A 24,116-nucleotide genomic window follows, 5' to 3' on the forward strand; every position below is an offset into this window, starting at 1 on the left:
ATAACAAATCAAAATCAAATAAATCATTTCGCCAATTTTCACAAAATTTGACAAAATTTGACAAAGTTACGAAAATGCCCCTCATAAAGTTCACTACTATTTTACACAAAAAATTTCATAAATGACACAAACTAATATTCACATTGAATTTCTTATGAAAAATCGATTCCAAAACATCTTGGAACATTGAAAAATGACTTAAAACACAAAAAGTCCTCTTCGAGGGCAAAACGGTAATTTTAATAATTAAAATTTTTAAAATTAATAATTAAACCATTAATTAATGTACAGTGAAATCCTAATTAAAATTAAAGTCAATCAAGTAAAACTTAATTCAAAATTCTAAAATCAAGTCAATCAAGTAAGACTTAAGTCAAAATCCTAAAATCAAATCAATCAAGTGAGACTTAAGTCAAAACCCTAAATTCTAGCCAATCAACCTCTATGAGCTTTGAGTCCATCTCTCTTTTTCTTGGTGAAAAATCAGGGGTTTAGGCTTAAGGTTATAGGTGTGAGATTTCCCAATCTACTGTGTTGCCATTTCTATTGAATATTTATTCTCCCATTGAAAATTTCACAAATGAAACATCTAATAGCATATACATTGCCTTTTTATATAGCCTATTAGATAAAAGAGGAAGTTAAAATATCGTGAAACCGTATGTTCTACTCATATTTTATGTAACATGCACTTGTGGAATTATAGTTTATAGCATAGATTATTTAAAATACTTTTATTGGTGCACATGTGAGGTTGAATGTTTTGGTGGTTGTGAGGTTGTTTCTGCATTCTAAAAGGCTATCCTAAAGGATGTAGAGAAAAAAAGAGTGAAAGATAGGGTGTATTATAATCCAAGTTAAGTTTGGATTTTTTTATGCATAGTTATTAGTTTATATTAAGTAGGGATATTTCAGAATTGTGGTTTTAATACCTTATGAGCACAATATAGCATAGATATAACTAGTTGAAGTAATCTATGTGAAAGCGCCCTCGATCCATGGGGTGGGTAGATCCGCTTTTTATTTTTGAGGTTTGGGAGTCGCTACCTAGTTATTATGGTCTAGGAACCGAACATTGACTCTAAAAGACAAATAACACTAATCTACGAAAGAAAGTACGGGTCTGAGGATCACGTTACGAGGTTGGAAGGTGTTAGGCACCAACCCTGCCCAGCAAACGTCGGTCTCTACTAATTTCCAAAAATGATTACATTGAACAGTAGACAAAAAACGCAACAAATAATAATAATAAAAGAGAAGATTACCTCGCAGATTACAACGATTCCCTCAGCACTGGCGAAAAGTATCCTCGTATGTATTTCCTTACTATTCACCCGTCATCGGATCTGATTTCGGATTTCCAAGTTTAGGTATCTTCTTCTTAGATCTATGAGTTATCTGATTTTTTTTATGGATTTCAAGGTGTTTTAAAAGGGTTTTTGAGTATTTTTTTAGCTAAAGTTGGGGTATGGATGTTAGGTAAGGAGTTAGGACTTCAAAATTAGGGTTTTGGGAAGGTTGGAGAAACTCCTTGACCAATTTTTTTTAGGATTTTTGCTTGGATACGAAAATAGGTTGTAGAGACCCTTATTTATAGATTTTTTTTAGGTGTTTTTTAGATATAGTTAGTATTTAATTAGAATTATTTTAGATAGAGTTAGAGTTTAATTAGAATTATTTTATTAGATAGTTTTAGAGTTTAATTAGAATTATTTTAGATAGTTTTAGAGTTTAATTAGAATTACATTAAATAGTTTTAGAGTTTGATTAGAATCTATTAGATAGTTTTAGAGTTTGATTAGAATAGACACCTCATTTTCGCTCTCGCCTGATTAATCAACTCATCAACCCGATTGCGACGATTCCCAATGATGGATGATTATCCTAATGTTTTATTTGTTACTAGATATGTTTCAGAAATTCAGTTGAGGTATCTCAAACTAGTTTTAAAGTTTAATTAGAATTCTATTAGGGTTTAACTTTGGTCTTATTAGATTGATTAGGGTTTTGACTTAACAGTTGTTTGAATGATTCAAAAAAGCTTTTATAAGAAACGATTTCAATACTTCCACGATTTCATGACTTATAAAATGGACTTATAAAGAGAAGAAAAATAAAAATAAAACCCTAGAAATAGTTTCATCTTTTGGTTTTATAGAGAAAGATACATCAATTCCGTTCGTCTCGACTTGAAACCCACCCTTCCCATACTCAGATCTACAATGAATCCCAACCATCCCCATCATCTCTTCTTCTTCTTGGGGTTAGGAAGATGAGATCATAAGCTTTACCTTAAGTTAATAATACAATAGCCTAGAGAGAGATAACTACCTGGAAAGTTTGTGTTGGAAAAGATAGTGATGATCGAACCTTGCCTGGTTTCGCAACCCCTTTGGATGAGAATGAAAACTTGTTGAAGACTCTAGGAATTCAAAATCCTAGCTCTAAATTTTTGTGAGAAGAGAATATCGTAACTTCGAAACTCTAAATCGTGAAAGAGAAAATCGAAAAAAGAGTAAATTAGATTTGTGGTTTGAGATTTGAGACTTGAGATTCCAGAGTTTTTTTTTAAAGAAAAACATACAAATTATTTTAAGTATTAAATTGTTAATGCCATCAAATTTTTATTAATGCCACACCATTGTGTGTAATTCTTACATAGGATTAGTAAAAGTTGGTGCAGCAATAGTGGCTCTCTTACTTATTTAATGATGGATTAAATTAGTTGTTTGTAATTGAGTATTATAAACGTCGTTAAGGGCTAAACAACTTATAAACCGTTGTATATAAACAGCGGCTTTCGTTCGTCGTTTTTTCGTCATATTTAGTTGCTTTTAATTGCTTGTGACATAGTGTCAAGTGGTTCAAAAATTTTGTCCAAGTCTCTCCTCAAATCCTCTAGCTTACCAAAACTTTGTCAAATGTTTTCTCAAGCACCTAAAAAGCTCTAATCAAGAAGAAGAAGAAGATACCAAGATGAGATGTAATTGCAATTTTTTTGTTTTTCTTTATAATCCCATCTCTAAATCTCCCCATTCTATCTACTCCCCTCTTTACATTCAAGCAAATGTACTTTTAAGTTTTTCTTGCTTTAAACAATATAGATTTGCATCTTCTTTAACTTGAGGCTAGGGGGGTAGAGAGTAAAAATTCGTAGAAGAATTTACCCTGATAAGCCCTCAATAAGCTCCATGAGAGTATTAAAGTAATTGTTTATTGTTTATTTACTTTTTTTACAAGCTTTAAATTCTTAGTATAGATGTCCTTACTTTCTTTAATTCCTTGCCAATTTAAGGTCATAGAATAGACATTTTCTTATTTTCTTTCCTAATGGTTTAAGAGCTAGAGAGTAATCCCTCCTTTGAGCTAATCTTCTCTTTCTAAATTTATTACATGTATATACTATGTGCACACAAATCATAATATATTTTCTCTAAAATGAATAAGGGACAAATGTGAGGATCTATTTAGATTTACACCGAACTCTTTAAGCTAAAGAAAAATAATCCCAAAGAAGACACAACTCATGCAAAAGGTCATAATCTTTCCATGGTGGTGTCTAGCTCATGGAGACCTCCTAAAGGTTAAACAACCAAAAAGATGCTCTCACGTGAACATATAACTTCCTAAAAGGGCCTTGAGATTCAAGAAGGTGAAATCAATATGGATTTCAATCAAAATCTTAGGATCATAAAAATTTCCAATAAGTACCTTCTTTCATGTTTAGCTTGCTCATTAGTTTACTCTCTTTTATTTTCTAAGACTAAATTATAGTTTTTATGCCTTTTAAGTTTTCTAGAACTTCTTCTATTTTCAAAACTATAAAAAAGTGTTTTCTAATCTCACCATTTGGTCAACTATTGGTAACCATCTTAGGATGGAAAGGACAACGGGCCTAACACCTTCATTGTCCCTTAACCAAAGCTCCTTACCTTAGTTTTCTAGGTAGACATTTTCCCTTTACCTTCTGGATATGTGAGTTACTACAAGTAAATAAAAATATATCTTAAAACCATTTTTATAGTATCCATTCATACTTTAATTGAATGGTGGCAACTCCTAGACCCGTGTAGATAAGCTCAAACGTCCCCAAAAGTTTCGTAGTGTCTACATAAGGCACTAAAGATAACCATATATCCAATGTTGTGATTCATCGAATAAGTCACTAACCAATAGTGAACCTCTTGATCCTCACAAAAGCAACTTAACCATCTACTCAAGAGGTGTTGATTGTGATAATGAATTGTAGTAATCCAAAAGGGAGTCACTAGCTTGCTAACTTGGTTAAAGTTTGTGATGGTTGATTCCACAACTTAGGTTTATAACCCTTCTTCACCAGTTAAGTTATTAACTACTAACTTGCCTGCTTATGATCAAATTTTTTTTCTCACAGTACATTATATTAGCAGTTTATTTCTATTTTTGATTGCATTTTTCATTTCCTATTTAAATTGATTCAGAGTTTACATTAAGTTTTTTTTTTTTTTTTTGCTAAGCAAGTAAAAGGTGTATATTAAAGAAAAACAAATCTGTACAAAGGGCTTTCCCTAATAATTTACAAGTCTAGTTTGAGATAACCCAAGCTTATCTTCAACTAAAGATTTTCTAGCTGAAGAGGCATTACAAACTCTTTTTTAAACTGAGCTGAAGAGGAACACATGACTACTATTGAGGCCAAAGCATCAGCCGTTGTGTTTTTTTCCCACCAAAAGTGTTGCACTCAACAGGCTTTCTATTCAAGCCTCCATAGAACCTTGAACCCTTGAATACCTCTTACAATTAAATAGCAATCCATCTCTATGATAATTTTTCTCCGAACTAGACTGAAATTATCAAAGGCTGAAAGCAAAGCTCTAGCTCCAACGAAATTGTTAGAAGCATTAACAATTCAAAAACCAACCTTGTCATGACGGAGAGTAGCTCGTTCCCCCTTCAGAATGACCCAAATGTTTATTTGAAGCACCGTCTATGTTAAGTTTGAGCCATCCAAGAAAGGGTTTGATCCAGCAAATTGCAATGACTCGACGTCTAGGCAGTTGCTTATTTGAGATACCAAAATATGTCAGCCTTTATAAGTCATCAGCCGAGGAACTCTTCTTGAAAACTAAGGTTCCCTCCACCTCTGGTATCCATCTCAGACAATCGTTAATCACTCTTTGAACAAACATGGAGGTTTATTCTTATTCCTTGCTAACCACACACACCAGAATATGATCCAAGGAATCATACACTTTACCGAGGCAATCTGAGATTAACCAATCGACCCCAACTAAGAATGGAGGAAGGAGAGATGAAGTCGTTCGTCAAACCTAAAAAGATATTGTTAAAGAAATTCTATACATTGAGAGTGAAAGGCCATTGATAAAAGAGATGGGCTATTGTTTCCCAAATCTTTTCACAGCAATGTCATCTTGAGGCAATCGAAATACCCCACATTTTCCGAGTAGCATCAAATGGATTGGATTTATGGAGGATTTTCCATTTATTGGTTTTCAACTTCATGGGAACATGGGATTTCAATAATGCATCAGATATTGCAGATTTTCTTCCTTTATCTCGAACCATTTCTCAAGCAGTATAAGAGGATAAAGAGCCTGAAACCAACCCAATCTAGATTGTTTTTTCATGAGAGCACACTTGGGCCTCAAGGGAGATGATTTCAGCTATTGCGTTTGGGTCATTTAAGAGCTCTGACAGACATTGAACATCCCGATGCCATCCATCCCTCCTCCTTCAATGTTCTAAATATATTCTCATTTGGATAATGGTCGATTAGAGGTCCCGTTCCATACCAGTAATGTAAGAGAAGGGAAGATTCTGATCCCATCTTAAATCAGCCATTTAGAGTTGTGGATAGTGGGCTGAAGCTAATTTTGAATACCCATCCATATTTTAGAACCTCTTGTCATGGAAAAATTCCTCCAATTCCCATCTTGAGCATGTGTATTCTCGAGAAAATCAATCCAAATATCCCATATTGGTAGTCAATCCCCAACAAAGCTCCGTTAAAGACATTTTGTGGATCTCTGAAAGTCTTCGGAAGCCCCAACCCCCCTCAGATTTGGTTTGCATATTTTCCCCGACACTACCAAGTGTTGCTTCCTTTTCCTTTCTTCAGTACCCCAAGAAAATTACGCAAAATCAAATTGCAAAGACGAGATCACTGATTTTAGGATGGAAAGAATTCAAATAAGATAGACTGACATCGATGAAAGTACATGTGATAATAAGGTAAGTCAGCCTCCCTCCGAAAGGAGTTTAGCCTTCCAACCTTCCATTTTCCTCAAAATCTTTGACACAAGCTACTACACATTGATCTGGTGACTTTCCCTGTGAAGAGAGGACCACTCAGATAGTTCATTGGGAGAGAGCCTTTTGGAAAGCCGAAAATGTTCAGCAAATCAATTCGACTTTGAACCACGTGGTCCTCCATAAAAAAATGGTTTTTTCAATACTAATCTGTTGGCCAGAAGCTTTCTCGTAAGTGGGCAAGAAATCCTTCATCACCATTAGGGATTCTTTTGAAGCCTTGGTGAAGATAACATTAACCTCAAAAGCTGTAAATTTTGGCATCAGTCTTTTTCGTTTTTTTATTATCAGTAAATTAAATAGACTTGAATCCAAGACCTCATGGTTTGGTTATAATATGTTCAACCATTCCAACTAGAAAAACACCATCCTTACAAGCTTAGCAAGATTTTATCATTTTATATACATAAATTTATTACTTTACAAAATAGCAAACTCTTGAATCTTGACAGTTGGATTAAACTTTCTTAGAAAAAATAAACTTTTAGAAATTAGAAAGTAGTTTCCTCTTTTTTTTTTTTTTTTTTTTTTTTTAATACTGAGTTTTACTTTCTAAAAGTAATTTTCTAAAATGAATTCAAATAGATTTTCTAATTTTATAACTTTTCAAAGTCAAAAAATTGCTTTTTTGTGTGTATCCAAAAGGGTTTTAAGATAACTTGGAAGTTAGAAAATAATTGAAAATAAGAAGGATTTATCATTTTATATACATAAACTTATTACTTTATAAAATATCATACTCTTTAGTCTTGACAGTTGGATCGAACATTTTTACTTCACCAAAGACAGAATAATTTTAATCTTTGGTGGGAGTTATTATCAAGGTTCCTAAGGTCATGAGAGGGGGGGTGAACTTTGTGATAGCAACTGTTCCATTCGTTGAAGCCAGAGGATACGAAGAAGCCTCAACTTAGATTTGAGGATCTATCACTAGCATTCCTTTTTTGACATGGTAAGCGGGGCACATGTTTGCAAGGGTTTCCTTTGTCTTGATTGCCCTGAAGATATAAGCATCTTTTTCATTGTCGTGAAACGTTTCAGAGAGAGAGAGAGAGAGAGAGGCAAAAGGACATGGTCATTTGATGGCCATATCTCGTGTTACATGAAACTTTACAGAAAGAAATCTTATTATAGGGCAATAGGCCTAGTCCTTTAGTAGGGCAAACAAAAGGCAACGTCTCTCTCACTCACCTCTCATCCAACCCAAAGAGCAATACTAGCTGCCTACGCCCCCTTCCTCCTTCCCTTAAAGTCACGAGACTCAATGTCCTTGTCCTTTCAATTACAAGAGGGGAGGAGAGAGAATATTGTTTTGAAACTCGAAAAACTCTCAACTCTAGTTGAATGTACCTCAAACGAGTCGATTTGATGACTCGCGAATTGACTCGGGCAAGTTAATATTACACTATGAAGCAATATATATTTCCAAATTTAAGTAGCGAAAAATAATATTTTAACAAATTACGAGGATAGGGTATCAAGGTTTTCATATGAGAGAGCAACAAAGTTTATTTTTCGAACATACAATTTTTTTTATTCATTTTTAATAGGTAAGCAGGTTATTTAATTTGAAATGTAATCAGTGATTCGGTTCTTTATTTTTATTTCAGGTAGTATGTAGGAATTTCTTGTTTTTTTAACCTCTTTATCAGGTAAAGCTGGACTTGAAGCTAGAGAGAATTTGGATTTTCTATTAGGGACGCTAAGGTTTCTTAGTTATATTTTATTGAATCAAGATGAGGTAAGGTGTCCCGTTCCTATAGAATGTGATACGAAGCTGATAGTCTACTTTTTTAAGCAGTCAAATATATTTAATCTTCAACTAAAAAGTGTCATGTAATCGACACCTTAGGTTACTGCAGGAACTGGACACCGTTCAAGGTTGCTGGTTCTGAGAGGGACGAGCTCCCGTTATTTTTCAAAAATCAGGCATCGCGAGTCAACTCCAGTCATTGAGTCACACTAGTTTCCAAGGCGACTCGGCGAGTTGCTAATATCCGAATTTAATACCAAGTCACCAGATGCGAGTCGAGTCGACACGTTGAACATTAACCTAAGAAAGAGAGAGAGAGATGTGTACTAGACGGCCTGGCACAGAACTGATAGAGAACTTTCAAGCTCTCATCCCCAGCTTCACTCAAATACTAGCCCTCTATATTGCAGTTTCAAACTGAAGTCTTATGATTTCACAAGCTCTCGTTGTCATCTATCTGAAGTTTTTCACCTCATTTTCTCTGTCTTTCTCTGTTTCAAGATAGATACCATGTAAGCATCCCCCCCACCACCCAAACCCTTCCCACTTAATCTTCATCTCCTCTCTCTCTCACTCTCACTCTCACTCATGATAGTATGTAAATATTTGCAGGAGACCTGAGATGAATCCATTAGACCTCAACAACTTGCCTGAGGAGTACCTTAGAGAGGGAAAGCAAATCTTGGAGGGAAGTTCCACACTTCACATTGAAGCTTCAGATACCACTAGTAAGGGAAAAAAAAAGAAGAAGATAGAGTTCAATATTATTTCCTTCATTTTACTTTATATTTTGAAAACTTAATGATGATTTTAGGGTGAAGAACGAGGAATTTTGCTTTTTCTTCACGAATGGTCTCATCGAAGTTACTTTATTTGGGTTAGTTGCAGGAGGATGTAGAAAAAAGAAAAGTGGTGGAAAAAATGAGTGTGGAAAGGTCTATGAATGTAGGTTTTGTTCGCTTAAGTTCTGCAAATCTCAAGCACTTGGAGGCCATATGAATCGTCATCGTCAAGGCAAGTTCATTAAATATACTTTCCAAGTTTCAACAACAATGTCAACCCTTATTTATTAAAACCAAACCTACATGACGATGAGCAGTTATATATGTTAATATTGAAGTTCTTTTAAATTTTAGGGTTCATTCTAGTGTTTATTTCCAGAGCCCTTTTTTTGGCATTTCATTCAGAACACAAAGAAATGTTTCTCTTGAGTGGATAAGAACACTTAAGGCTCTGAAAGTAGCAATTCCCTATGCACTTTTTCCATGTAATTGTGTCAAGAATGTGAGTTAGTCATGTCTGTCTTGTTTTTTTTTTGTTCTATTTTAAGAAAGGCAAAGGGAGTTGCTGTAGTAGAAGTTATTGGTGGTGCGGTTTTTTTATTTGATTTGATTTGATTTGATTTGATTTGTGTTGTGTTGTGTTGTGTTGGGGGGGCGTTGGTTGCAGAAAGGGAGACAGAGACACTGAATCGGGCTCGTCAGCTGGTTTTCAGTAACGATAACCTAGTTCCACAAGGGGGCCCTCACTTAGGGTATGTAATATAGCAAGAAGAAACTATATCTTCTCTCTTCATTTCTTCAATAAAATTATAGTTTCTTTGTAATCCTCATCTGTAATCAGTTTTTTCTTCAAGTTTTGAATCAACAAATACTTCTTTATTCTTACTTTTCTTTCTTCTTCTTTTTTGGTCAGCTTTTTTTCTTAGCAAAAAATAAAAACTAAATTTTTTTTTTTTTTTTAATCTTCTTTTGAATTAAGAGACACTTCCTCTTATTTAATTAGTTTTTTTTTTTTTTTTGTACAATAAAAGAAAATTAATTAGTGTTATTTTCTTCTTTTTTACTTAATTACAATTACTTCTCATTCATCTTCCTCTTCAATTTGATCAATTTAGTTGTTAATTTTTTATTATTAATAAACAGGTTTAGAGATCCAAACCTTGGAACTGTGCAAGCGATCCAGCCAGGGAACGTTAATCAAAGTGGCAACATAGGTGACCCATCTCTACCATTTAGGTCAGTTTACCCAACAAGAATGTTCTCAGGTTCTCCATCGACAATTAATATATCACCATCATCGACTCCGAATCAACCTTACCACTACACATCACCGTCTTCCCGCCTTTCTTCATTCCCATCACACTATCCTCCTCAGATGGAAAACGATTACTTCGTCAGTTCACACCGCCATCCGAATCCAAACTATACGACCGAATCCAATTACACTTGCATCGGGGCTCCTCTAGGCCGTGACTTCCAACCTGTCCATGGAGCTGTTAGGGGGACCGATTTGTCATCTGTATCTGGCACAAGTGAAGACAGATCGCTGCAGAATCAGGATGATGGTGTGAATTGGGGTCGTAGCTATGGAGGATCACAACGTATCAATCCTTCTTCGATCAATCGGTTTCATGGTGGATATTAAGATCAAGTCTGGGAAGTGTATGTTTTAGACCTAATATTGACACGCCATATTCTGATTTCTGACAGAGAAAGCCAAACAACTGACAAATGAGTCATGCTAGAAAGAGAAACTTTTCTTCTTCTTTTTTATTATTTATTATTATATAATATTTTTTAATAGGATGGCGCATCTTTTGATCTCATACACAGACTCAGCTACTTTGGCTTTGAGCTGGTTGGGGTGGTTCTTGTTGTGTACGAAGGGAGTTTGAAAGGGAAACAAAGGAGTTAGATATGGACTGAAAGTTTCCCAACGCTTTTTGCATTTGAACTTCATTTTGCATGGGAAAGATTTTCATGGCTTTTTCTGTCTTATGTTTTTGTGCTTTTTAAGATCTTTGGTCTCTCTCTCTCTCTCATTTGTCATCTTTTAATTTGAGGAGACAATTTACTCCCATCATGCTTGCACTATAGGTCCCACGACTCAGAAAATGATGGTTGGTGTGCCCTATTTTTCAGTCCGTTAAATTATTCTTGTGGTTTGTTGAGGTAAATAAATTAAATCATTGACTGTAATATATGGAGAGGATGCCTTTTTATGATATTGTTGTCTATGTAAATGAATATTATTTTTACATTTTCATTTCGGGTTGGGGTGGCATTGGAAAATTCTAGCCTCCAAAGACCTTTTCCTGGGTACCGTAAGCATATTTTCCTTTAAAATGGATCCCTAAGGAAACAAGTGTTTTCCTCTCATCTTAGCTGTCCAATGGTGGAGTGGGGAGGGGCATTGGAAATTCTTAGTCTCCAACGACCTTTTAGACAGGGTGGTACGGTAAGGATTCCCTTTAAAAATCCATACCTTTAAAATGGATCCCGAGTAACCAGTACTTGTACTAATCCTAAGTAAAATGGTTATTTTCCTTTTCTTTTTGTTTTTTATTAAAAAATATTAAAATAATGAATAAATGATTATTAATATTAAAAATAATAATTTTTTTGTTGTTATAAAAATGGTAATAAACAAGCTGTTGGACCATCAGATTTTAGATTGCTAGGTTGTCCAACCGCCTGTTTTCGCTAAACATCGACGTGGTAGAGTAAAAAAAAGAAGGATGTTTGATGGTCGATTTTCAATAATGATTAAATTTTTGAATGAAAACCGACTTTCTAACGGTCTATTTTCAGCTCAAACAGTCCTCTAACAATACTATTATGAAAAAGATGTGATAGTTCAAACAGTTTGGTCGTCCACTCGTTTGTTTTCAACTTTTCACCTATAAAGAGGTTTATGATTGGTTCTTCCTCACTTATATATAATGTTAACCTTACCATCTCTAACCCTCTTACTCTCTCAATCTCTCGTTGTAACAATTTTATTTTAATAATTCATCATAAGTGAACATCAAGTTTTTTAATGGCTTGGAAAATGGATGTATGGCGTTTTTTTATTTTTTATTTTTTAATTTTTTTTATTTTATTGTTTGAAGTTATTGTGAAGATTGACATAAATAGGTGGTAATATCAAATTAATATTATTATATTGTAGTGGCTTTTGCAATGGTGTTGATTGATTGATAGAAGATGAATGAGATGTTGCTATCTTGTCGTAAGGCTCCTTTCAAACAAATAAATTTATCTTACTCAAAGGCCAGATAAGGGTCGAATCCACAAGGATAATGGCGAAATTTTAAATCAAATTATGAATGAATCAAAACAAGATTAAAATTAGTTTGTTGTTAGTTTGGAAAAGAAAAATAGAAAACAAATAGTTAGTGTAGACACTCCAATTTGATTGAATACGCCCGAGAGCTCATTGAATCCAGTATCGATGATCAAATCGAGAGAATCATAGAAAAGATTCCTTGGAGGAAATAGATTCTCTAACTCCTCCATGATTGATAGATTGATTGTTACTTAACTCCATTTCAGTAATTAAGGTTTCATGATCTGATTGTATCAATATGTCCCTCATAGAGATTTGTAATTATAATTTAATTTAGACTATTTCTATGTGCATAAGTTTTTTGAGGAATTCTATTAATTGTACGAAATATCTCTTATCTTCTCCAATCAAGAAAGGAATATTTGGAGTTATCTAATTGTGGGACTTGATATGAGAGATTATGTAAAAGAGATCATTGTGTGTGTATGTGTGTGTGATTAATAGATGTAATATCCCATGCTGAAGAATCTCTTAGAAATTTGTTTATTGTTTTAGTAGAAATATTGATTTTAATAGATCCATTGACTAAGTTATTTCTATAAGGTTTGAGTCTTTGTTAATAAATTTTTGTTGTGGCTATATATGTTTATAGTGCATGTATTAGGAAGCATAGTATGCTTATAGGAAGATCTCCTAGATTGAATGCTCCTTTCCTTAAAAAAATTATTATTTCTTTCTTTCCTTCCATATATATAACCCAGTATAGGGTCCATCTTATAATCATGGCCTCTCTTTGTCAAATAGGTTATTCAATCGATTTGTGAAAGAAGTGAACTAAAGGTTTCGGTTCGATAATTATATTCTTGGAGATCTCCCATTCTTGCATTGGATGGTAGATTTCTTGAAAAAATTGATTGATTTAGAGTTTTTTTTTTTTTTTTTTGAAAAAAATATAATTGGTTGAATATATTATAATGCTAGAATTCTTGTCGTATTGTACGGATCAAAGTATGCTTATTATTTTTATTAAGAATTAATATTTGTGAATCTAAATGTAAAGGCTAAGGATCGAAGCTTGCTTATTTATTCTATTAAGAACAATTATTTGCGAATCTAGAGGTACATAAATTTTATATTGATAAAGGAGATTAATTTGATTAGCAAAATTAGTTCAATTATGAATGACCAGTTATAACTTTCAATATCATCCTTTGACTTATGCGCAGGTTTATTAATGGGTTGCCTTTCGTTTTTAGGATTACTCATTTTATTCTTCTTACTACAAAATTTGTCCCCATCAAAGTCATGTCCTCAACACCTAGGTCATTCTCACTATTCAAGAATAGTTTTACTATGAGCTTGGGAGGATGAGTGAGATAACTTGAGATTTACTCCTTTTAGAGAGGACCTTCGAGATGGAACTCTTGAGTTTTTCAACACTCGTTATCACTACAACATTTTTAATCTGCAGCGGCGGATTTTTCCGTTGCTATAGGGTACTTTTTCTGTCGGTAAAAACTATTGCGATGAATGGCAGCGGAAGCAAGATCCAACGTTATTGCCTCGGCCGCCAAATATAGCAGCGGATAACTTGTTCCGCTGTTGCAGGTTATACCTTTAGTGACGGATATGAATATCCGTTGTAATGAGTCAAATTTTTACAAAATAAAATATAATACATATAGCGGCGGATATTAATATCCACTGCAATAAGTTAATTTTTAACAAATAGAATATAATACATATAGCAATAAGTCAATTTAAAAAAAATAAAATATAACAATCATAGCGGCGAATATTACTATTCACTGCAATAGGTTACTTAGGAACTGTTAAAAACAGTTCCAAATCTGCATTTAAATATATAAAAAAGATATCGTAGACATCGATTTAAAATTTGATGTCTATAAGATTGATGTTCTAAATCTGAGACTTTAGGCATAGGTTACAAACCAATATCTAAACTATAAAAAAAAAATTAAGTTTTTAATTTATTTTTTTTCTACACACCTATTACCCGCAGTAGAATAGATCTAGTTGAGAGGATTCATACCCTGTAAAGAATCCATGAATAATTATTATTTAGTTTCAAAATCAAGCTAACTACACATGGAGCAAAAAAGTTTTGTAATGATGGCTACGGCAATTCTTTTAACATGGCACGTGGGATGAAAAAGTTAAAAATAAAACAAAAAAGCAGTAAATGAGGCAAAATATCGGTGCATGATAATATAATGGGTTGGGCACAAAAGAGAGTGAGAAAGATATTTACAAACTTAATGAAAAAAAAGTATAATGTTTCTTCAATAAAAATATCATTTCTCTCTCATTAGAAAGCTTCTTAATAAAAGTTTTGATGATTAAAATAGAATTCAAGCTAAATAGTGGCTCGATGGAAAGAATAGTTTAAACATTTTATATATATCAAACTATTAATGCATGGAGCAACTAATTAAGATGTGTCATTAACCAATATGAAGTTGAAATAGAATTGGAGCTAAACAATCTTGGTGGACAACACATTAAGATAATTGTAACACAAGTCATCTAGGGTGCAACTTAGGTTGTGAATTGATCAAATAATCTGACATCAAAGCACATGGAATCACCAGAGAGAAAGAGAGTAAGCAGATAACGTAATCATGAGGACTCATTAAGAGAGCAGATATTGCATTAAACAATATTTCAAAGGAATTGAAGAATTATCAAGGTGGTCAAATAAGTGAGATGCATTTTCAGAAATAGAGGGAAGAGACAGAGAAGAATGACATGATTAAAGCATTTTCATAAATATATCACATATTTATACTCAAAATCTTGAACTCTTTGTTAGGGTGATTTGGACTACATGATTGAAGACTATTAAGTGAAACAGTCCAAACTCTGGGCTATAGAAATTAGGGAAATATGCCATACATATCCTTGATGCTAACAACTTGGGACCTCTAGAAACAACACACCTTTTAAGATAAGAGTACAAGAACAACAATACAAAAGCCAAGATTGATATCCTTGATTTGCTTTTTTGTAACATGATATACTATAAAATACTAAACTAGACATCAGCGACTTCACACACACACACACCCACCCACCCACCACACAAAATAAACTGAATATCAAGATGGCAAACTAGACCCTTAATAGCCTTATACGGAGCTAGTTCATGGTGTAACCCAAACAAAAGCGCCATGTCCTAGAAGTGGCCTTGATATTGGAGGTACCTTTCATAACTCACTCGTTAAGGTCTTTTGTAAGTGAAAAAAAAGAGAGTAAAACACATACTTCACTCTCCACATACAAATAGGTCGAGAGCACCACAAAGTAGACAGCAAGAAAAGTTATCACACAACTGCTTTAGAAACTCCTCATGCCAATGATCAAGAGTATCAAATGACTTGAGTATGTTCAAACCATAGACTAGAACACATCAATCTGCACCTCTATAATATGCAACACCAAGACTTTGGTTTCGAATACGACTATAAAATAGAGTTAACAATTGAAGGAACCCTCATAATCCCAATCTAACTTTGTATATTCACAGCATATTTTGCCTAATGGCATAAGATCATCTAAACATTATCGACTTATTCTACTATTGAAGCATCATTAATACCTTTGGCAAATTTTGACACCACAAGATCATTTATCGACTTATTTTACTATTGATACATCATTGTTACAGATTATTTGATATTCATATTTGATCACATGGAGTTGTCTAAGTGACTAAAATTGCTTATGCAATAACCCAAATGGCTACAAAATGATGAACTTTCTAAAATTTCAATTTCATTTAAAGTATGGTACTCAAATTTACTACCCATTTTTTTTTTCTATTTTTAGGGGTACAATTTCATATTTAGATTTCAACTATATGTATATATATATATATACTAAGTTAAGAAAATAGAATAGAATGAATAGGAGCTTCACAAATTTATAATGCTGGGTGGTGTTGTGTCTGAAATCATACGAAAGAAGAAAAAGTACCAACTGACACAACATGTTGTCAATAATATTCATGTAGGGTCTCAGAGGATCATGCTTGGACATCTGATTTGAAGTTGCTTGAGCAACCTAATGAAAAACACAAACTCAAATATGTGAGAAAATTAAAGAAATAATCCATGATTGAAATCAGTCAAATTATATGCAATGTGATTCATGCAAATGGAACCTCAATAGGATCCTAATCATGTTTAAAAAATATGAAGCAAAACAAAGATGGTTGATATTAATATGCCAAAGACCACCAAATCTTGTTTTCAACCTTGCCGAAATATTTCTCCCTCACAATGTTGTTAAATAGCATATGCGAGTCTTTGCAACCAGCATAGGCTATTCGCATGTCACATATGTGATGGCATATGCAACACACACACACACACACACACACACACACACACACATACAAATTGGAAAAAAAAAAAACATGCAGAAAATATTTTTAAAAATTCAAAAAAAAATCTTTTAAAAAAATCCAGAAAAATACATAATAATTAAGCAATGCCCAAATTTTATATTTTCATTCATAAATCATAGTTTATACACCAAAACGTGCAAGTAAAAGACTAAAAACAGTCAATTATCAAAAAAAAAAAAAGTCAAATGGTCATACAAATACTTGAAATAGTCATAGAAATGTCTAAGTAACTAACTCTAATAGTTAGTTTGATACAATGTGTGTAAATCCCTAATCCATTGTGAAACATCTTCTCTAGGATTGTCGTTGCTTCCATTCCCATCTTGAGAGTTGAGAGTGAGAGTGAGTGAGTTGAGACTTCATCACTTGAGACTTGAGAGTAAAGAATGGAGAGAGTGAGAGATTTAAGAAGAAAGATAAGAGATTTGAACTTAGAAGGTAATAGAGTATGTTGTACAAGAAGTTTGGCGGGGTAGAAGTGGAGTATTTATAAGAAGAAGAAAAAAAAGAGTTTAAAGCAAAAACAAAATTATGTGTCCAACAGTCACATTTTTGACCATTGGACATTATGCCATCGTTCTTGGAGAAAGTTGATGCACCAAAAAGGAAGAACAAACATTCAGAGCTTTGGACATTGAATTACGAAGACCAAGCTTCACCAAGCATCCTATGCATCCGAAAGTAGCACCATCACCATACACCAATTTTGAGTCGTAGAGATTGAGATTAGGCATTGTTCGGTCCTATTATAATAAGATGTAGAAACAGAGTACATTCTTTTCCTTGTATGAAATACCAAAAGAAAGAAGTTGTATTCATTTTTCAACACAATCAATGCAATTGAATTTGTTCCTTCTTCTTCTTGTATTGAATTTCAGCATAAAAAAATTTATGTCCACATGTAGGCTCTAAGAATAGCGCAAGGAAATCCAAACCCTTCGATGGTGGGTTATCCTTAATGCAAGACACAAATCAAGCCAACGATAACGGGTTTGATTAGAAATTTTATAACTTTCTTTATCAGGGGAGAATAGTCATTGATCCCAAAAATATAAAATGAAAACACAGAATTCATAAGGTCTTTATAAAACCTTAGGCACCATAACAAAATTTATGGAGGATGGGAGTACATTTACTACAATAACATTTGAAAATTCTTGATGAGCATCATCAAGACTCAGCCATTTTGGCAACTTTATGAGAAATAACTTATTGATGGGTGTTCCAATCTGCATTTCTCCAAATGCTCTTCAGAATTTCACTCAAACCAAAGCCAGGAAGAAATGCACCTGTGACAAGTCTGAAAGTATTTGAGCATGCCATAGCTAAACCCACAACACCACGACTCCTGTCAATGCATATAGAAATAAAGTTACCAATTAAGAGAATCGAAAAAAAGGAGCTAGCAGAGCAAAAAAACACAAAATAATAGTGGCTAGCAAGGCAAAACGACTTTTTTAAGTACAAAAGGAGATGCCACCATATACACTAGGAAAATTCGAGATGGCTAGAAGAATTCTATCTAGATCAGCTAATAAATTAAATGGAATGTATTAAATTCTACAAGAGTCGTAGCTTGTTTAAAAACTCAATTTTGTGAGTATCGGATTATTAATTACTTAACAAGTTGGTAGTTGTTAACACATTACTGGGGTAATCTAAAATTGGTGAATTTAATTGAAGGACACATATACATCTATCCCAGTGAGTTCAACATTACAGAGAGAAGTTAGAGGTCAAAGGCTTGTCTAGGCGTTGAAGAAGATCAAACTGTCAAAATTCAACAGATTATAATATTTTACAGGGGTTAATTTGCACTAGACCATTAAAACTATAAGAGAAAAATATGAAATAAAATTAAAAAATTAAAAAAAAAAAAAAACAAATAGGTCCATCCCTAATGTTGTTTTAAATGCTAAGGTGTGAGGCAAGACGTTAACCAGCCAAAGCCTTACAAGCATGCATTTTTTAAGATGATAAACAATTAAATATACATAAAAATAAATAGAAAAATATATACAATAAATGACAAGAATTTTTGGGGGGAAATCTTAATAAGAAAGGGAGAAAATTAAGGAAATTTCATAATTGCACATTCCAAAACCAATCAAAATTAAATTATACCATACCCACAATTTCATGCTTTCAAAGTTTTCATCCCTAAAACTAAAAAGCAACAGTTTGTGTGCAATAACCATTCCAACTAAAAATGCATAAGTTCTCCTAATACTAAAAGGAGAAGCGGAGGGATAGGTTCAGCGTAAAGATAAACATAAATAGGAAAGATTGAAGTAACAAAAACTAGCGGAAAAAAAAATAGATAGAGATTATACATAAATTGGATGTTATAACAAGGGTAACTTTATAGTTATAAAACAGGAAGATCTAACCAAAGAAGGTGATAGCCCTATGATACGTTCCCATGGGTTTGATCTTTTCCCGTAAATCGTGGTGTGTTCTAATTTTGATCGCTTTTACACGAGAAAGGGGGGAACACCCTCTAAAGCCTAAGTATTCCTCAATGACTGATAGAATACAAGTTTGAGGGGGGATACAATACATTAAAGAGTGCCACGAAGGTGTGAATGGGAAAAGAGCCTTTAAAACACCTCTTTAAGTAATGACAAAGCATTTGGGGAAAATAATCTTTCCTTAAAGTCTGAAAGTGTTTTATTTTTCTTCCTTCAACCAGCATTAGGGGGTAACCTCTTCCTTTTACACACTGAGCAGTCTCTCCACATCCCAATTGGCACTCTCCAACCTCAACTTCCATAATCGTCACCTAAGGATGAAACTAACATAAATATTGAAACAGGGACATCTTAGATAAATGATGTGTCCTTATCCAAACTATCCAGGCTTGGCGACATAAATCATGATCTGCCATTCAACTCTAATAAACTCATTTCCTATAAGTACAATGACTATACTTCGACTTTACACTAAGCTTTGATTAGTTAGCGATGCAGAAGGGTCGAACAAGCTCCCTCCCAAAAATCGGGAAGTCGTTATCATTGAAAAAACTTAACAATATTTAATAAGATACCCTATCACCAATTAAACCCCAAAACGATATGATCCAAGACAAAAACATATTGATGATCAAAAGAAGATTCGAACAAAATTTCAAAATTGTGTAGATTGCACCAAGTCTGATTTGACAAAAAAATCTCATTTTATATGGATCACAAATATGCAAATGCCTAAAAATAATTTATTCAACCAATATATGCATGACAACATGCAAGAAACTCAATCGGGGGACACTTCCACCTGAGTTGAGTTTAAAACTAATAATAATAAAAGATTTCAGTTTATATGGATCACAAATATAATTCTTAAAATTTATAGTTATGTGAAAAATCCACCAAAACTGATTCATATCGACTAAAGAGATAATCTACTCTTGGGCTGAAAAGCTTACACTTCTGATGTATTAAGAAGCTGGTCAATATATACTTAATGTTTTTTAAACTATTTAGTTAACTCTTAATATATTGCAGACATCTAAATTGAGTTTGAGGTCAGATAAACTACTCGCAAACAATGAGTTAACTGGTTGTACGACGAGGATACGTTTTCAGTACCTTATCAAGTGCTTAGATTTCACAATTGAGCAAATTCAATGGCTAGAAATTGTTAAGGATGATAAATTTTGGTGTGGAGTTGGTGGATAGTTGCATTAGACTTATGTCAACATAAATTTCACAAAAAGTCCCCAAATGACACAACATTAAACCCACCATTATCTTCATTTAGGAACTCATCTCAACCATAAAAATCTTTTCCTTCAACCATCAAACCTCATGAACAACATAGAAATATAAACTATTTTAGTAAAAATACAAGAAAATCCCTTTTTCCCCAATCACCAACCATATATTCCTCCAAAACTAAAAAGACCCAATTTTACCCAAACATTAAATTAAAAATGGGAGAAAGCAAACCTTTATAAGCAATTCGATGGAGAAAGGAGAGAAATCTTAGGGTTTACTTCCATGGAGGAGCTTAATACCCTTTGAAATCGTAGAAATCCCTTTGATAGAAAGATACCCGTTGAAATCGTGGAGTTTTTGATCGAAAATCTTGAAATCGACGGGTTTGTACTTGAAATCTCTGAGAAATATACCCTTTGGAGGCGATGATACTCTTTGTAAGAGCTCCAAGCGGAAAACCAGAGAGAGTAAATTCTTCTCGTTGTCATCAAATTTCTTTGAAGCATTGTAACAGGATCGAAGCATTGATCTCATCAAATCGAACATCCAAAAATTTACCAGCTTATAGAACACAAACCATGCCATCGAACTTGAAATTCTTCACGTAGTGAGAGAGAACAGAGAGAGCAAAGAGTGAGAGAGCAGAGAGAGAGAGAGAGCAGAGAGCAGAAAACAGAGAGAGAGAGAGAGAGAAAGAAAGCAAAGAGACAAAGCGAGGTCACTAAACAGACTTTGTTATATAAAAAAATTGATTTCTTTTAGCGACGAAAATGTTTTTCTGCTCCAACATGTACATGAATCAGCGGTTAATGAAATTTTTTTTTGCATGCGAGGTATGTGCGCATTCCTATGGCGGCATATAAAAGTATCCGTTGCAACAAATTATCCAATTTTTTTTTTTAAATCACTGCCAAAAAAATTTAGTGCGAACTTTATTTATGTGTGGGTCCTATAGCAGCGGATAAAATTATTCGTTGCAACAAATTATCTAAATTTTTGTTAAATCATTGCGAACAAATTGATGTATGCGTGAATCCTTTAGCGACGGATTAAATTATCCGCTGCAACAAATTATTCAAATTTTTTTAAAATTATCGCGAAAAAATTTGAGTATGAAATTCGTTTATGTGCCGATACTATAGCGACATATAAAATTATCCGTTGCAACAAATTATCTGAAATTTTTTTGAATCATCACGAAAAATATTGAGTGCAAAATTTATTTATGTGCGGATTCTATTACGACGGATAAATTTATCTGCTGCAACAAATATTCTATATTATAAGCCTAACAGAGTCAATAGCGTATGATTTTTCAATCCGCCGCAACAAATACACCCTATTGAAGCTGATATAATTATCCGTTGCTATAAACCGCCACTATAGACAAAAAATGTTGTAGTGTATTTTCACATCTCGGAATAACAATCAAGGTCACATTAGAAGTGAACCTCTTAGGAAAGGACCTAAGAATTTTCCTGTAAATTATTCCTTCTCAAACAAGTTATCTTAGAAAATATATGAAAATACAATAGTCTCTAAGTTTTACATAAAATCTTCAGACATAATTATTTTTTCCATCTTAATGTTCTAAAAATAATTGTTAATATTTGAAGTTTGAATATTTGATAACATAGATTTCTAGGATAAGCCAAGCTTATTTTACTGATCATCATGAGCATATTCATATAAATTCATTGTGTGATATAACTATGTAACTGTATTTAAAGTTTTCAAATTATTGAAACTTTTGGTCTTCTATTGTTTGGGTGGCTCATATCTGTTTTCTACTTTGTTTCATACATCATAGCTCAATGGAATTGATGTGCATCACCATCTTAATTTACCAATATGTATACATACGTTAATGGATATATGGGAGGACTAGAAGAAGACCAATGTCGGACTTGGACATGGTTCAAAGTTTTGAGATCAACTCTAGGATGTCAAGCCTATTAAGAGTAACTTGTTTCTATACTAATTAAAAATTTTGGGCTTCGTACAGTGTCTAATCCTAAAGGGGGGTGAATATGATTATTAAAATTTCTTTCGATTTATCCAATTTTAACTTAAATTGATTAATTTGACTACGTATTCTAAGTCATTCACCTAGTCTCTAATTTTCATTTAATGAAAATACATTTGAAATTTAAATGTTCATTTCGTCACGTCATTTAATAGTCCATTCATATAAGACTAACCAATTTGGCCTTCTTGGCATCTTATGACATTCAAAACATTTAAGTGTAAATTACGGAATTATGAAAACATGCACGAGACATAAGACATCTAATGGATCGACAATATGCCTACATCATCCATTCTCAGGACTTATCTTTAGATTGCAATACAATTGAGGTTTAATTAGAATCTAAGCATTCATGAAATGTCATACATAACATAAGAATCATTCATGGCATGCAATCATCTAAGTATAAATTGATAGAGATATTTTTATAAACACGAGACAAATATTTTATAATGATTCGACAACGTGCCTACATCCACTCCCAAGGTTCCTACCTAGGAACTTGGTAATTACTATCAAAGAGGTTTATGGTTCACCTTGAATCATTTACATAGAATTTTTATACCTAATGTAACACCCAGAATTTTTAATTCGTATCTCGAGAAAAAAATAAATTGTGGAATATTAAGAAAATCTTGAAAGTGGGATTTAGGGGTAAAACTTTAGGATATTTTTGATCATTTTTAATGGAATCTGACCTCATCATTAGATTCAAAATGATCGAAAAACATAGTTTAGCCTGTAAGCACGCTCAAATGCGAGTCCGAATATAAAAGTTGCAAAATCCTCGATTATCGGGTCGGACTAGGCTAAAACAGTGACTTTTTGTTAGAGTAATAATTTTTAAAATTCGATCATACCATTGGGTTCATAATGAAAAATTATTCAACATAGACTATTTATTTGTCATTTTTGGAGATCAGGAAGTCGAATTATCGTCAAAAATGAAAACGACATCAAGTTTAGGGGTCACATCAGGCCAAAAATATAAATTTTTTATGGAGACATAATTTATAGAAATTGACTATACCATTAGATCCGGAACGAAAAATTAGGTGAAATAGAGTATTCATTTGTCAGTTTTGGAGTCTAGATGATCAAGTTATCATCGATCGAAACAATTGACAAAATACCGAATTCGTCCCACATTTTATTTAAATAATATTTTTAATTTTTTTTTATATGTCATCTTCCCCAACGCGTCCATACAGCTGAGACATATAAAAAACAAATTTTTTTTTTCTCTTTGATCTTCCATCTCAGATCTCTCACAAACGGCTCGCCGTCGACGATCGACGCAGAAGGGAGAAATGTCAGCAACTACGTTCTCTACAAAACCCACCCAACCTTTCTTTGTTTCACTTTCTATTTTACCCGACATCGTCAAAAATCAGCCGTAATTGGATACGGAAATTTCGAAACTTTGACCTCGGATTTCGTCTGTTTCGGGGTCAAACCGTCTATCGACGCAGAAGGGAGAAACGGCTGCAATCTCATTCTTTACATAACCCACCCAAATTCCTTTCGTTTTCTCGTCTTTTTCACCTCGTATAGTCAAAAATCAGCCGTATTTTTATACGGAGATTTCGTAACTTCGACCTCGATTTTCATCGGTTTCGGGGTCAAACCGTCTTTCGTCGTAGAAGGGAGAAGAGACGAGCACATCGAGATCTTCGAAACCACCCGATCGATTTTGAAAATTAGTCGTTTCGAAATTCGGTCTGTCTCGATTTTCGTGCCGATCGCCTCGATTTCCGTGCACACGTTTTGATCCTTTCGCCTAGACATTGTAAGGAACTCTCAATTTCT

At 33.5% G+C, this 24,116-nt stretch overlaps 1 protein-coding gene across 3 annotated transcripts; it reads left to right on the forward strand.

Moving 5' to 3' along the window:
- Positions 1 to 8,389: 8,389 nt before the first annotated feature.
- On the forward strand, positions 8,390 to 11,008 carry LOC147406068 (zinc finger protein JAGGED-like). 3 transcript variants are annotated; one of them, XM_086433982.1, is made up of 5 exons: positions 8,390 to 8,574; positions 8,658 to 8,790; positions 8,945 to 9,080; positions 9,516 to 9,596; positions 9,988 to 11,008. In XM_086433982.1, the coding sequence occupies exons 2-5, from the start codon at positions 8,685 to 8,687 to the stop codon at positions 10,487 to 10,489; spliced, it is 825 nt and encodes a 274-aa protein (XP_086290108.1). In that variant the 5' UTR covers positions 8,390 to 8,574; positions 8,658 to 8,684; the 3' UTR covers positions 10,490 to 11,008. The 3 variants fall into 3 exon arrangements, with proteins under 3 accessions (XP_086290108.1, XP_086290107.1, XP_086290106.1); XM_086433981.1 differs by having other exon boundaries at positions 8,675 to 8,790; positions 8,951 to 9,080; positions 9,988 to 11,007; XM_086433980.1 differs by having other exon boundaries at positions 8,675 to 8,790; positions 9,988 to 11,000.
- The last annotated feature ends 13,108 nt before the right edge of the window (positions 11,009 to 24,116 follow it).

Source organism: Akebia trifoliata, chromosome 3 (genome assembly GCF_017979445.1).
Source record: "Akebia trifoliata isolate Shusen 1 chromosome 3, ASM1797944v1, whole genome shotgun sequence".
NCBI classification, from domain to species: domain Eukaryota; kingdom Viridiplantae; phylum Streptophyta; class Magnoliopsida; order Ranunculales; family Lardizabalaceae; genus Akebia; species Akebia trifoliata.

Bases quoted from the DNA above. Each gene is read 5' to 3' on its own strand.
- LOC147406068 (XM_086433980.1), top strand. The intron at 8,791-8,944 runs GTAAGGGAAAAA...TATTTGGGTTAG, and splicing joins TGAAGCTTCAGATACCACTA to TTGCAGGAGGATGTAGAAAA. The intron at 9,081-9,515 runs GTTCATTAAATA...GGTTGCAGAAAG, and splicing joins AATCGTCATCGTCAAGGCAA to GGAGACAGAGACACTGAATC.